Here is a 16,365-nt window from a genome sequence, read left to right as displayed (position 1 = left end):
TGACCTTGGGCAAGTCATTTAATTTTGTTTGGCTTTCAGGTGTAGCATAGGATTGCTACAAGCAATCTCTTACCCATCTTAGGAGTTGTAGTAGTGGTAACCACCTTTTAGGGCAATATCTTTCAGCCTTTACTGTGCACTGGAATTGCCTGAAGAATTTCATATTGCGCTAGAATTTTGTAGATTCTTGTTAAGTTTGAAGTGGAACCAGAGATCTGCCTTTCTAATAAGCTCCCAGGTAAGGATGATGCTGCTTCACACTTTTGAGTAGCAGCACTTTTGAATAAGTTTTAGGATGTCCTCCAGGCATGCAATAATTTTCCTTCTCTAGAAACAGCTTCAGTTTATAGTAGCAGTGAACCATTAATAGCTGTTCACGCACCCCCTTGCCATAGCTGACTATAATAGATGTGATTTCTGATATAACCTGGGCCAAAAAATGGTCTCACCCGCAAATCTGTTTTTGAATAGAGGTAAACAGAGATGTAACCTTTAATCACTTGCTCATTCATTCAGTAATTCTTTTAAATTCTCTATGTCAGACACTATAATAAAAGTGGAGATGTACCAGTCAATCAAGCAGGTCTCTACCTTTATGGAGCTTTCACTCTGGTAATATACAAGATAATCTCAGATGGGCTAAGTGTCGCGAAAGGGCTGGAGAATTTCAAAGGTTTCAGAAGACCTGGTTTAAATGGGGATGTTGGGGAAAGCCGAGCTCTTGCCTCCCTTTCTCCAGGAAACTTGGAGGCCACATGTCGAAGAGAATGGCATAACAAATGAAAGAAAACTGGGTCCCTGTGTGATTGTGTAGAGGACAGCCACTCTCCCCACTCTCCCCTTCTCTGAAGACAAAATTGAACTAGGATGAGAGTGAGAAATAAACTTTTATTGTACTAAACCATTGAGATTTCAGGCTTTATCTACATATTACAGAAGCTAGCACTACTTACTGTAAATACAAAAATTGTTCAACTCTTTCTGAAAAAACTGCTTCCTTGTTTTAAAAAAAAACTTAAATTAGCCAGAGCTATTTTTTATTACTTGGAACCCAAAGAACCACAATGAATTTCAAGAGTTCCAGGAGACCTGGTTTAAATGGGGATGTTGGGAAAGCCAAATTCTTCCTTCCCGTTCTACAGGAACCTTGGAGGCCACATTGTAAATTTTTGTAATAATCCAATGAGCCAATAGGTGTGAAATTACTTTGTAAAGAACAAAGTGTACACCAGTGAGGAATTATGACTGTACATACTGTCATGCAGTGTACCCACTCTCTGGACATATTAATGGGAGAATAAAACCAAATAAGCATTGATATATAAACTCACACTGAGGTCAGTATCCTTCTCTGGTCATTTCTATCTTTGATTTCTTGTTCAGACCTTTACTAAATTTCACTAAATTGCAGCAGGAACTAAGGAGGTAATTATAAAGTTTATAATTTTCCTTTAAAACATAGGTACTTAGATTTTGAAAGAGTCCTTGGTGGCACAAGAATATTAACTGTTAAATTTACCACACTTATTTTCATGTGCTCTCATCATGCAATAAATCTGGGCATCTCCTGGAGGAGGTGAAATTCCCAAGGGAAATTGGTCTTCAGTCTTCTGTATTGCATCCTCCATAGAGTCTTTTATTTTTTGACTACTGGTCTCAAGAGCATGTAGCTGGTTCCCCAATTACCTCACTAGCCTTCCTCTTTCTCTCTTCTATCAATAGTTTTTGTGCACAGCCAGAGCTAAAGCTGTTCCTTAAAACTACTTAGTATAGCCATATCTCAGTCTCCTAAAATCTATGGCTGGATTACAGTTGAGGACAAGACAGATGGACAAGATCAGAAAGGCCAATGCTGGGGACTTAGCTTTCCTCCTTTGGTCTTCATTAAAATTTTTTTTAATGTTTTGCCTGACCAGGCAGTGGCACAGTGGATAGAGCGTCGGACTGGGACCCAGAGAACCCAGGTTCAAGACCCCGAGGTCGCCAGCTTAAGTGCAGGCTCATCTGGTTTGAGCAAAAGCTCACCAGCTTGGACCCAAGGTCGCTGGCTCGAGCAAGGGGTTACTCGGTCCACTGGAGGCCTGCGGTCAAGGCACATATGAGAAAGCAATCAAAGAACAACTAAGGTGTCGCAATGCGCAACGAAAAACTAATGATTGATGCTTCTCATCTCTCCGTTCCTGTCTGTCTATCCCTCTCTCTTACTCTCTCTCTGTCTCTGTGTAAAAAATAATAATAATAATAATTTGATTTTTATTGATTTTGAGAGAGAGAGGAAGGGAGAGAGAGAAGGAACATCAATCTGTTCATGTATGTGCCCTGACTGGGGATTAAGCCAGTAACCTCTATGCTTCAGGACGATGCTCTAACCAACCAAGCTATTAGGCCAGGGCATGGCCTTTATTAATTTTTATATTGAGGTGTCCTTGTGACTTTGTGTTCTTAATAGAAGCAGCAGTAAATGACATGTTTTGTATGAGCTTCTTTGATTCTGAATGCAGCAAGAGCAGCATATGAAGTCAAAATCTCCACCCTTTGAACCACCAAAATGAAATCTTCCCAGCCAGGGTTCAATTAGTGTGTGTGTGTGTGTGTGTGTGTGTGTGTGTGTGTTCACGTGTGCACCCTACATGCAACCTTTAAGCAAATTCACAGAGCCTGCAACTTTCCATAGAATCCCACTCCTAATGAGGAGACAAAAGATGGGAGTCTCAGGAAGACCTTTGAAAAAGGATGAAAACCTTCCTGTTTACATGGCTTTTAAGTCTTTAGTTCCTTCAGCAACAAAGGTTAGTCTAGGGCTAGGCCTTCTTGCCTGCTCAGTGACCAGAGTGAAACTGGAAAAAAAAATAGTGAAAATCAGAAACACGGGAAAACATATGGACACACATAAATGTAAAAACTCGGAAATAAATACATAGAAACGTAAAAAGGTAACAGGGAGACTTTAAAAATTTAGGAGTCCCAGGGAGCCTCATCCATCGCCCCTCTGTCGGTCCATCCACTTTCCACCCATCCTTCCATCCAAGCAATCCACACTGACTGAGCTGAGCCCCTATTTATCAGGCATCGTGCTCAGCAAGGGCGAGGGCGGGGGCAAGGGGGGGCGGTAGAGAGAGACACACAGAGGTGGAGGTGGAAGTCTAAAGGCAGAAACTGGAGGTGGGAATATCAGTAGATGTGACTGTAAGGCAGTGGTTCTCAACCTTTCTAATGCTGTGACCCCGCAATACAGTTCCTCATGTTGCGGTGACCCCAAACCAAAAAATAATTTTGGTGGCTACTTCATAACTGTAATTTTGCTACAGTTATGATTCGGAATATAAATACTTGATATGCATTACGTATTTTCCGATGACTTTAGGCGACCCCGCCGGGGTCGCGACCCACAGATTGAGAACCGCTGCTGTAAGGTCTCCCACCAAGTTGAAATATAGGGGTTGGGCACCTCCGGAAGATTCAAGGAACCAACCCGCCACCACAGCACAGGTGAGAGCAGACGAGAAACATGCACATCATAGAGATGCCAAGACCGCCAAGCTTCCTAGAGAGGTCAGGAAGTGGCTCCAAGAGGCCCGTCAGAAGGCTCGGAGGCGCCGAGCTGGGCTGGCCCCGGGCACTTGAGGTCTGTCCTCCCTGGTCTCGTGTAGTTCGCTGTCGCGACGTGGTCTGCCGCCGCTGTGAGTGGGCTGGGGTCGAGAGGACAGCCCCTGCGCGGGGACCCCAGCCGAGCTAGCGGGAGCGCCGCGGCTCCAGCGCGCTCCGGGGGCCGCTGAGGGCGACCCTGGCTGTGCCTGGGCGGCTGGTAGCCCAGGGAGGATGAGCCCCCTGGCAGGTGGTACACAGGCGGTAGTGAGTAACGCTGACGGGGGGCGAGAAAATCCTCCCCTTTTCAGTTCTTCAGGATTCCAAGCAGTCGGGCTCAGCGTGCCTTTCAGGAATGTCTGTATGGCCTGAAACGCTGGCGAGCCGCTGCTGTTCTCTTTTTTTTTCCCTGTTGATTTTTAAAACAGCAGTCCCCCGAGCTCAGAGCTTTCAGCAGGCATCTGTATCTAGCTAGATTTGATTCACATCTTTCGTTTTCATCTCACTTTTTGGGGAAAGATTACCCTCTCTTTATGACTAATAATAGTGGTTTCCCATTTAAAATGGCAGTGTAAGTTTTCCATTTAAAAATAGATGCATTTTTTTCATCCCGATTTGCCAAGGTTGCTGGTTGGATCCCCGGTCAGGGCACATACAAGAATCAATCAAATGCGTAAATAAGTAGAACAACAATTAATGTATCTATCTCTCTATCAAAAATCAATTAATAAATTTTAAATTAAAATGAATGTAGTTCTTGTAAAAAGATTAGTAGATTTAAATAAAACAATAGGTAAGTCATAAGACCAGAAGTACCAGTTGTGACAGAAATTGTGAAAGTACCAAGTGAACAACACTGCATTGTCCCAACCCAGTTGGGAGTGCTGCAGAACTGGCTTCAAACCCTGGGTTCAGCTCAGCCACTTATGTGTGTCATTTGTGGGCCAATTTCTTTTCTTTTTTTTTTTTTCCTTAGATTTTTTTTTCTTCCAGCATTATTGAGCTATAATTGACACATAATGTGTAATTTTAAGCTGTACAATGTGATGTTTTGATATATGCATATATTGTGAAATGATCACAATAAAGTTAGTTAACATCTCCATCACCTCACATAATTAGAATTTTTGTGGGTGATGAGAACTTTTAAAGATCTCTTGGCAACTTTAAATCATGTATTGCTAACTGTAGTCACCAGAATTTATGCTGTTTATATAACTGAAAGTTTGTACCTTTTGATCAACATCTCATCCCTTCATGCCCCCCACCCCACCCACCCTGGTAATTCTACTGTTTCTCTGATCTTAACTTTTTTTAGACTCCACAAATAAGTGATACATAGTGTCTGTCTTTCTCGGTCTTACTTTACTTAGCATAATGCCATCAAGTTCTGTTCATGTCACAAATGGCAGGAATTTCTTCTTTTTATGGCTGAATAATATTCCATTGTGTTTTTTTATTTATCCATTCACCTACTGGTGGACAGTTCGGGACACTTAGGTTGTTTCCATGTCTTGGCTATTATGAATAATGCTGCAGTGAATATAGAGGTGCAGGTATCTTTTTAAGATAGTGATTTCATTTACTTCAGATATATGTATGGGCAAGGTTCTTAACCTTTGAGCCTTTATCCTTGTATCTGAAAAGCTGAGAATAGTTCAGGGTGAGGCAAAAATAGATTTACAGTTGTGAGTATGTGGAGAAGTTTATTCTTGTATTGTTATTTATTAATTATTGTATTATTTTCCGCACAAACAACTGTAAACCGACTTTTGCCCTACCCTGTAATAACTACCTCAGAAGATTGTTCCTGAGGCTGCAGTGGTAAGTCTTTAAACACCCTTTCTACCTCATAAAAAATAATAAATGTAGCTGTAGTTATTGTCGTTTTTATTTTAGCAAGGAGGAAACAGGATCAGAGAGATTCAGTGACTGCCCAGGGTCATCCAGGGGATTGGTGGGAGATCCAAGTCTAGAACCAGATTTTCTCATTTCCAACCTGAGAAGCTTCACCCAGCATCCCCATCACCTCATGGGAGGGGGTGAGCGTCTCCACCCTTCCCCTCCAGGAAACGGAGAGGTCCTGTGAGTTTGCAGAATATGATAGCTGTGAAAGCCCCCACACGACTCAGGTCAGTAAATTTGGGATTAACAAATTAGTACTTGTCTCAGAGGGTTGTTAGGAGCATCAGGAGAACTAACTCATGGAAGGGGCTTAGTACAATGCCTGGCACACAAGTGCTTAATAAATGGCAGCAAGATACTATATACTTGGATATGATGAAATGGCAGACTGAGCTAGAGAGGGAAGTACAAGTGTAGCACTCCTTGCAGATATGGCAGAAAGAGGCATTTGAACAGGTTGCAGAGCACTCGTTCCTTTTGGACTTACTGGTTCTGTGATCTGCCAAATACTCCTTGTCCCTGCAGATATTCCTGCAGAAATGGCCTATGCCTGCATGGACTTTGGAAATCTAATGGGAAATACCAGTTATAAAATTATGTAATTACTTTTGTCATAAGCATTGTAAAGAATTGCAAGAATCTTTTGTGCAATAAATATTTGGGTAAAAAGTTTGAGTGGGTAGCTGGACAAGAAGATTTGGTACACCCAAGGTGACAAGAATTAGACTCTGTCCTGCCACCTTCAAAATAGTATCCTCAAATACTCTTACATTTTATGAATATATCGACTTTCCACTTGATAATTTCCTCCCTTTTTAGTTTTGCAGTTTATATCCCTTTTACCTGCACCAGGGTTACTCTTCTTATCATCTCTAAATACTTCTCGTTTTTATTTTTGTTGACAGAGAGAGGAGAGGGACAGATAGGGACAGATAGGAAGAGAGAGATGAGAAACATCAATTATTTGTTGCAGTACCTTAGTTGTTCATTGATTGCTTTCTCATATGTGCCTTCACTGGGGAGGCTATAGCAAAGCGAGTGACCCTTTGCTCAAGACAGCGACCTTGTGCTCAAGCTGCTGCGCCCTCACTCTACCCGAGTGAGCCCGTGCTAAAGCCGGCGACCTCAGGGTTTCGAACCTGTGTCCTCTTCATCCCAATCCAATGCTCTATCCACTGCGTCACTGCCTGGTCAGACAATAACTACTTCTTCATCTTTGTTGCTTTGACTGCTTTTTGATAAACACAAATAATTTTCAGATCATGGATGGAATTTGAACAGCATTATTTATTTATTTATTTATTTATTTATTTATTTATTTATTTATTGACAGAGACAGAGAGAGGGACAAATAGGGACAGACAGGAAGGAAGAGAGATGAGAAGCATCAATTCTTCATTACTGCACCTTAGTTGTTCATTGATTGCTTTCTCACATGTGCCTTGACCAGGGAGCCACAGCAAAGTGAGTGACCCCTTGCTCAAGTCAGTGACCTTGGGCTCAAGCCAGCGATCTTTGGGGTCATGTTTATGATCCCACATTCAAGTCAGTGACCTCTCACTCAAGCTGGTGAGCCCACGCTCAAGCTGGTGACCTCGAAGTTTTGAACCTGGGTCCTCCATGTCCCAGTCCAACCCTCTATCCACTGTACCACTGCCTGGTCAGGCTGAACAGGATCATTTCTAAGCCCTCTAGAATCGGTGCGACTTCCTACTCTCAATACCTGAGAACACTGTTATCTTTTGCATCTAATTAGTACTCGGGCAGTCATTTAAAACATGCCATCATAGGGTTGAACTACCTGGAATATTTTTATCTTCCTTAAAGTAAATACAGTACATTTTTATTTTATTTATTCATTTTTAGAGAGGAGAGAGAGACAGAGAGAGAGGGAGAGAGAGACAGAGAGAGAGAAGGGGGGAGGAGCTGGAAGCATCAACTCCCATATGTGCCTTGACCAGGCAAGCCCAGGGTTTCGAACCGGCGGCCTCAGCATTCCAGGTCGACGCTTTATCCACTGCGCCACCACAGGTCAGGCAGTACATTTTTATTTTAAAGAAAGCAGTCTTCAGTTTTCCTCTCTGCTCCATACTCTAGTGGCACCTAAATTTGTATATTGCATTGTGATACCAGAGGGTTAGTAACATCTAGAACTCAAGGGATGAAGGAACTTTGTGCATAATCTAAGGTTCTTATTACTGATCCTTAGTATTTAATTAGGTCTTTGTAAATCTGAAGCACTCCTAGTCATTTTTATGAGTTTCTCCTCATAACTTCCCTGTGAGATGTCAACTTTATTACCCTCACTTTATCTTTGTATTATCAAGAGGTCAGACAGGTTTTAAATTTCTTTTTTTTTCCTGTTTGTAATTAAGATTCCTTTTTCTTGATCATGTATTTAACTTGAACCTGTATCACCTGCAGTGACTGCTTGGGTCAGATGTGACCCTTCCCCACCACCTAGAGGAAAGCAATTACAAACACAGCCACGTTTGGGAAGAGCTGTAAAGCAATTGCAATTACAAACGTCAGTCTGAGTGCCCGGCCCCAAGAAGGAATTAGATGAAAACGAATTAATAAAACAGAAGGCACAAAGTATAAAAATATCAGGCAGCTGATTGAAGAAAATACATTCTTTTTAGCCCTTCTGGCTTAGTGTTTATGGAAATTGCTTGTGGTTTTCTGCAGACTGTATTTGCTGCAGTTGTTCTGTGCCTGTTGATGTAGGGAGCCAGCAAGGGAGGAAGCAGCTCCTGTGTGGTACCATTGAAACTGGTAATCTACAATCTAGAAAGGTTTCCCTGACCTGGCAGATAGGCTTCTTTTCATGGCTGTTTGGCCTGCTAAATCAATTTTCCTCACTCCTTGCCTTTCTCTTCTGACCCTCTTGATCAGGTCAGTTATGCAAGTTCTTGCCTCAGATCATTCTAGAATTTGTTGGAAGGTAATGAGGAGTGGCATGAATAGACCTGGCAGGTACTCTGAAGCATTAATAACTTGAACTTGTACATCCCCAGCATGATTAATGTGCACATGAGCCATGATTGACTTGTGGTCTTCTGACTGGGCTGGAATGTGCAGTTTTTAAAACAAAGAATAAATAGAGATTAAGAAAAATTTCTGTTGGAATTTTCTTACTTGGACTTGTTGAGGCCTTTTTCATTTTTGGAATTTCTTATAGTGGAATTCTTGTGGAGAGATTGAGAAGATCTTAAACTTTGTTATCTGGTATCCTATTAACCAAAGTTCTGTTAACCAGACAGAACATTTGTAAAATCTGTGTGTGTTTTCAGTTAGTGACAACACCTTCCTCAGACTTCACCTGGACGCTGCCTGCTGCCGCCTCATTCAGTGAGAGGCTTGCCAGCCCTCATCCCAATTTCAGTGCTCACTCTGGCATTTTGTCCTCAACAGCCCTCTAGCCCAGATCATCAGCACTCCTACATAGACTCTTACCTATTTCCAGGCTCTCCCCAACACAGGGAAATCTTGATCTTTTGCAAAAACCGAGTTAGTATACCAGTTCTGTAAACCTAAAAAGGCTTTTTATTGTCTACACAGAATAGAATTCAGACTCCTCCAATGGTGACTCAAAGCGGTCTTCAAGCTACTAACACAAGGTTACCTTTCCACCCTAACTCACTGGTTGCTCCACCAGCCACCACAGACTTGCCATATTAGTTGCCCAACATCATCAGCCTTCCCTGTTGCTATTTCATTCATTTATGATGTTCCCTCAACCTGTAGTAACACTCTGCCTCACCTCAGCCTGCCTGAGTCTTCCTCTGTCCCATTTCAACTCTAACGCTCACTCGGATGAAGTCTTCGCTGATCTGGCCTTCAGAATCAGTCTCCCTACTCCACCTCAGTGGTTCCAACATGATCACAGCGATCTTATTTTCTCCTTTACGACTTGTACATTAGATATTTGCAACAAAAGACTCTCTCCATCATCATCGCTCCAGGATGTAAGAAATCGGTTTCGTTTAACTTTATGTTTTTATTCCAGAGCTTTATGTGAGATAAATTAAATTAAAATGGCAGCCTTAACTGGCATATATAATAATGACTCTGACACTGCAGGGCCCTGCATGATGTGTGCCCACCGTCATTTTACTACTCTGGATATATTTCACAGTTCACAATCATCCATAAACTCAACAAATATTTGTTGCAGATCTACCATGTTCCAGGTTCTGGTGGGGACACATTAGTGAAAAAGGCCAAAGGTCTGTGTTTTCATGGCATTTACATTCTGTTGGAAGGAGGAAAATAGTTAAACCTTTGAGTAGTGAGTTTTTTTCATGCTCACTGACCCCCAGGAGTGAGTTTTTTTTTTTTTCAAAAAGTGAAATTAGTTCCAGTTACAGTTTTATTAACTTAAAATCATGTTTGTTTGATAACCAATTTACAGAAACAGGAAGAACATACATTTGCCTTTTTTTAATGTTGCCTTACACGTTGTTAAAATAAATCGATTGTACTCTGGATGATCAGGAGGCACGAAGAGGTACATGAACATTCGTACTACTCAAAGGGTTAAAATACAAACAAATCACTTTAGATAGTGAAATGTGCCATGAGGAAAACAAACAGCCTTTGTGGTAAGGGAGACTATTTTAGATGGAGCAACCAAAAAAGCCTCTCTGAGTTGAGTAAATGACACTTGGGCAGACCTAAACATTGAGAAAGATGCAGCCAGGCAATGACACTGAGCTGAAACAGAAAGGGATCTTCAAGGCACAAGTGAGCTCAGTGTCTTTAAGGCAAGAAAGTCCAGGTTGTTGGAGGGTGGAGTACTAAAGGCAAAGAGTGTGAGAAGAAATCAGAATGCCACCAGGTCACGGAGGTGAAGGTGGGAAATCTGGATTAAAAAAATCAATGACTGACGTCTAGGTACTGTGTTTTGAAACAGCATCTGTAACAAAGTCATGCAATTAAATTACGTACTAGAAATGACTACATTTAGTTTTATGGCTACTCCAAATCTAAAAGGGAGTGTTCTATACTCAGAAGATAAGAGAATCATAAGGTCACTGTTAGGTAGATTAAAGTGATGCTGGAACATTCATTTTTCACGACTTCTCTTGTAAGCTGTGGCAATTGTTTAGTCAGACCTTTGGAATCCGTCAGCCATCCCCCACACCATTTTGCTCAGTTTTCCTCATATTTCTCACTCTTCTGCATACCCTCAAGCCATTGAGACAATCACTTGCTGAATCTTGTCCTCAGCTGTCATAACAACTGAGTTCTGCATAAGTGATATGATTAGCTTTCCTGGCAATCTGACCCACTTAGTACACTTCGCCAGAAGAGCCTGTGCTTTTGAGAAGCCCAGTCATGGTCTGTGGGAGTGTAATAGGATCATTGACTCCCCATGCTCTATCCCAGTGGTAGTCAACCTGGTCCCTACCGCCCACTCGTAGGCATTTCAGCTTTCATGGTGGGCAGTAGTGGAGCAACCAAAGTATAAATAAAAAGATAGATCTAACTATAGTAAGTTGTTTTATAAAGATTGATTCTGCCAAACTTAGCAGAAATCCGACATAAAGTACTTGGTAAGTAATTATTATTATATGCTTTAACTTGCTGTAAGTCTGCTTTCTAAATTTTATAAAGTAAAGTTACTTCCCTACTTTATAAATCAGCATTACTGTGGAACCAGTGGACGGTTAGAAAATTTTACTACTAACAGAGATACAGAAGTGGGCGGTAGGTATAAAAAGGTTGACTACCCCTGGTCTAGAGCTTGAAGAAAAGGAAATTGAGAACTGACATTCATGGATTACCTACATTCTCTCAGGCATTTTGCTGGGTGTTTTTATATACTGTCCCATTCAGTCTTCATAAGCTTGTGAGCTTATTATCAGCACCACTTTTTAAAGGCAGCAACATGCTCAGAGGGACTAACTTGTCAAAGTGGGATGGTTCTTGGTTGCTTGCAGTCTCCTGCCTAACCACACCTCTCAGTGTCTCCACTGACTTGAGTGAGTGAGTGTGTGTTCCCAGTGCACCTGAGAACCTTCGTGCCTCCTGCCTGTCCATTTCTTCTTAAGTGCAAAGAGTCGAGTGGCTCACTTTTTGCTTATTCTCTCTTGTTCTTGACAGAATGGAGCCTTAAGAAAATATTTTTATAAGATATAATTTACAATATACAATAATAATTATTTTTATACAGATGTGAGATCCCCATAGGCCTTGACCACATACAGTACTTACAAGATGTCCGGGGGGGGGAGGGGGTAAGGTGAGGAATGTGGTTTCCTAGATGAAAGAAATTTTTGTTCTCTATTTTTTAAATATAGGGTTAATAAAACACTAGTATTAAACCATGCTGCAAGTGTGCTATTTTAAGTAAAAGATGTTAGAAATTGGCTGTAGGGTTCTGTCCTTGATGTTTCTGGTGCATGGGAGAAAACGCTTCTCCCTGCCAAATCTGAATGAATTCTTTTCCAAAAGGCTCTAATTTTTTCCAAGGATTAAGAATAATGCCTTATATTTGGAAAGCGTTCTGTGGTGTCCAAAGCACTCCCAGGTAATTATCTTATTGAACCTTCACACTGTTGTCTGGCAGGCAGGGCAGATATTTCTGGCCTCATAATACATAGGAAGAAATCTGAAGCCCAGGAAGTGAAGAGAAGAGGGACTTGGCTAACTTCACACGGTCGTGACTGGAACCTAGGTCTTAGCTTTTCTTTCCACTAGAGCTGACTGCCTTTTTGTTAACACCGAATTAGGGACAGTCGTATTTGCATTTGGCTCAGTAATAATACTGCATACTTCTTTCTTATAGGTCCAGTTTTCTTTTGACTGCCATATATGGACTCCCAAAAATCTCCGAAGGGAAGTGTCCTCATTACAGGAGGAGCTGGCTATTTTGGTTTCCGGTCAGTGCATCTAAAAAATATGTCCATGGGATTATTTTACTGGTAGTTGCAGAAAAAAAGTATAGTTTTCAACTATGACATTAATACAATATATACTTTTACTTGTTTGTATAATGTTAAGCCAGGAATGAACTATTTTTCCCACCGCTCAGATACTGAAATTGAGAGCTATAGATAAATTCCATGTTAAGAAAAATTCTTATAAAGCCATTTATTTGTAGGGGGGGGGGGGGAGATACTCACATCACCAAAACCAATTTAAAATAATAGGAGTTCTTTTAGTTATGTTGTGAATCATAAATATTTCAAAGGATGGATGGTAGGTCCTAGAATACAGAGGGAAAATGTGCCATGTAGATGCCACCATCACATTGTAATTTAAGTAGATGGGATTATTCTCATTTTTTAATATTTGCATAAGACTTACCCCAATAAGGAATTCACAATAGACCAAGAAGACTTGGTAAATTAGTTTACACACTTTTCCTAGGTATAGCTTAATAGTGATATTATATAATTTTTGCTCTTTTATTATTTCAGCCTAGGCTGTGCCCTGAACCAGAAGGGAGTCCATGTGATTCTGTTTGACATTAGCAGCCCTGCTCAGACCATCCCAGAAGGAATCAGATTTATACATGGAGACATTCGCCACCTCTGGGACGTAGAGAAAGCCTTCCAGGGTGTGGATGTCACTTGTGTGTTCCACATTGCCTCTTATGGAATGTCAGGGCGGGAACAACTGAATCGAACCCTGATCGAAGATGTCAATGTGGGGGGCACAGACAACATCCTCCAGGCTTGCAGGAGGAGAGGGGTGCCAAGATTAGTTTACACGAGCACTTTCAATGTCGTCTTCGGAGGTCAAGTTATCAAAAATGGAGATGAATCTCTGCCTTACCTACCTCTTCACCTCCATCCTGATCACTACTCTAGGACCAAAGCTATTGCAGAGAAGAAGGTGTTGGAAGCCAATGGTACACCCCTGGAAAGCAGCAATGGTGTCTTAAGAACTTGTGCTCTGAGGCCAGCTGGCATCTATGGGCCTGGAGAACAGAGGCACCTTCCCCGAATAGTGAGCTACATTGAGAGGGGCCTGTTCAAGTTTGTGTACGGGGATCCCAAGAGCCTGGTTGAATTTGTCCATGTGGATAACTTGGTGCAGGCTCACATTCTGGCCTCAGAGGCCCTGAAAGCTGACAAAGGCTACATTGCCTCTGGGCAACCCTACTTTATCTCAGATGGCAGACCCGTGAACAACTTTGAGTTCTTCCGGCCTTTGGTTGAGGGCCTGGGCTACCCATTCCCATCCGTTCGCCTACCCTTAACTTTTATCTACTATTTTGCTTTCCTAACAGAGGTGGCCCACTTTGTTCTGGGCCAACTCTATAACTTCCAGCCCTTCCTTACCCGCACAGAAGTTTACAAAACTGGCGTCACACATTACTTTAGCCTAGAGAAGGCCAGGAAGGAGCTAGGTTATGAGGCTCAGCCATTTGACCTCCAGGAAGTAGTAGAATGGTTTAAAGCCCAGGGTCATGGTAGAAGTCCTGGGAGTCGTGACTCTGAGTGTCTTACTTGGGACGAGCTATTGGTCTTACTCTTGGTAATAGTGGTTCTCACATGGCTGTCTTCTGTGATTTTGCCACTGTGAAGGAGGAGTTAAAAATAAGGAGCTGATGATCACACTTGCTGAGATAGTTTTCAGAAAAGACAAGTTTTAAAATATAGATGGATAGATATAACTATCTGGTGCCAAATTTTGGCTTTTCAAATTGCTACTTAAGAATAGATTCTTGGTTAAGTCTTTATTTCTTACCTCTTTGTGCTGATCCTGATGGGAGAAAAAAGATACATATAAATTAGAAAAATTTTTGTGTGTTTCCTCCCTCTTCAGATGGGTGCAATAGAAGTCTTTTTGGAGCCATGGAGATTGGGAATGCCTTACCTGAATTTGTCAGAAGCCAAAAACATATTTATTTTCATTCCACACACTATGCATCTATTTTAAAGGGACTAAAATACACACTGATAGGAGGATGACAAACTACTAACAGGCTTGAAAATGTGTGAAAAACACCAAATTGGGCCAGATCTCTACAGACCTACCCCCTGGGGACATGGTGGCCATTGTAGGGGAGGCATTAGCTATTCTCAACGTATGTCTTAGGAATTAGTTTTTGTGTTTTGTGATAAAAGCACATTATACCAGTGTGACCACATGCTAATGTTTAATGTTTAAACAAACAGACCTTTATCTGACCTAACATTCTTTTGAGGATTAAATTAAGCACAGCATATAAAGTTCCACTTATACTTAAGCCATTATTTTTAATATTATTATATATTTCTTATGAGGGTTTTCTTCCTCGGGGTATTCTGTTTAAAGGGTGCTGTTGCTACTAACCTTTCTGGAATACTTTTATGGTATGCTCTCAGAGTCTGTAACAAATGTGTTTGAATATACCCAGTGTTTTTAAACTTTTGGTCTCTGAGGATAGATTGAAGTTTAGGAAATAGCTAAAAATCTGATGATTAAGGAAGATAATCAAGCTAATGATGCCATTCGTAATTGAAAAACAAAGCATAACTGAAAAACCAATAGACTGGTTTTCTTACTCGGAAGAATTTTGGTTCTCTGAAGGCAATTTCCAGTGACAAATGTTTTGAACAATGGCAGCATTGTCTAGCCACCCACAGGGACTGCCTTGGAAGATATTCAAATTGTACCGTTGCATAGGAACTGAAGTGGAAAGAAGACAGAGAATCTTTACCCATTCCATGATTCTAACTACAGAGAGGACAGTATTAAAACATAAAACATTATAGATTGCTGTGGAGAGTAATGTTAGCATTGTCTTGTAAGTATTTGTAGACAGAGGCTGCTAAATGAACAGTCCCTGGTGAATGCTGCCTGGATGTTTTGGAAGAAGTGCTTGACTTCATACCAGAAAACCTGCAACCCTTAATATTTTGTGTGGCCTTAACCAAGAAACCAAAGCCTCATACCTTAGTTCCCTCATTTGGGAAATGGGAATGACTGTATTTTCCCTTTCTATAAACCCCCCTACCCACCTCACAGGGTTTGTTGTGAGCATAAAATAAGATGTGGTGAGAATACTTTTAATATATAAGTTGCAACAAAAATGTGGTAGTAGTGATTGTTTTTGGTAAAATATTTTTAGAGTCTTCTATCATCAGATGGCTTTTGCTTTTTAGACCGGGGTAACTTGTGTGAGCACCTACAGCATATCTAACACTCCAGGTATTATGGGGCAGGTTTCTCTGCCCTTCACAGTCTCGTAGTCTAGTGATAGCATGGTGTGTCCATATGAGAAGGTCACTGATAGTCCAGATAAGTACAGTAAAGCATTTATCCATTGCCATTGAGAGGTATCACAGACTTCCAAAATGTGTTTTTAATGATGTCCTTCAAAAGAATGATATATATTTCTCAGTTTTCTCAAACCCAGTATACCAAGCATAGCAGAGTATTGCTTTTGTCACCCCCACCACACTCAACAAATATAAACGAAATTCAGGATTATTATTTGGGTTTTGTTGTCATCCAAATATGAGATATTTTACCATTTCACAACGTTTGACATTGTTGTCCAGTCTCTCCTTAAAACAGTTAATTTACTTTTCATAAATTCATACTCTTCTGCTCTTTCTCCTTGTATAAATATTGCTACATAATAAATTACCCCAAGACATATCACCTTAAAGAAACAAACAGTATCTCCTAGTTTCCATGGGTCAGTTATTTGGGTACGGCTTGACTGGGTAACTCTTATTTAGGGTCTCTTGAAGGTCACCTCATGGTGTTGGCTGGCATTGCAGTCATCTGAAAACATGACTAAAGCTAGACAGTTCACTTCCAGGATGGTCATCCACATGGCAGAAAACCTCAGTTCCACACACGTGGGCCTCTCTGTAAGATTGCTTGAATGTCCCCATGACATGGCAACTGGTTTCTCCCAAAGCAGGT

General features: G+C 41.2%; 1 protein-coding gene across 5 annotated transcripts; it reads left to right on the top strand.

The window, feature by feature from the left end:
* The first annotated feature begins 3,432 nt into the window (after positions 1-3,432).
* Positions 3,433-16,077, top strand: SDR42E1 (short chain dehydrogenase/reductase family 42E, member 1). Of its 5 annotated transcripts, none has more exons than XM_066349353.1 (3): positions 3,433-3,489; positions 12,284-12,377; positions 12,918-16,077. In XM_066349353.1, exons 2-3 carry the CDS (start codon positions 12,310-12,312, stop codon positions 14,026-14,028), a joined length of 1,179 nt encoding a protein of 392 aa, XP_066205450.1. In that variant the 5' UTR covers positions 3,433-3,489; positions 12,284-12,309; the 3' UTR covers positions 14,029-16,077. The 5 variants fall into 5 exon arrangements, with proteins under 5 accessions (XP_066205450.1, XP_066205446.1, XP_066205449.1 ...); XM_066349349.1 differs by lacking the exon at positions 3,433-3,489 and adding an exon at positions 3,580-3,680; XM_066349352.1 differs by lacking the exon at positions 3,433-3,489 and adding an exon at positions 3,607-3,625.
* Positions 16,078-16,365: the final 288 nt, after the last annotated feature.

Source organism: Saccopteryx leptura, chromosome 9 (assembly GCF_036850995.1).
Source record: "Saccopteryx leptura isolate mSacLep1 chromosome 9, mSacLep1_pri_phased_curated, whole genome shotgun sequence".
Classification (NCBI taxonomy): Eukaryota; Metazoa; Chordata; class Mammalia; order Chiroptera; family Emballonuridae; genus Saccopteryx; species Saccopteryx leptura.
The sequence above is the reverse complement of the archived record's forward strand: the minus strand, read 5'-3'. Positions and strand labels throughout refer to the sequence as shown.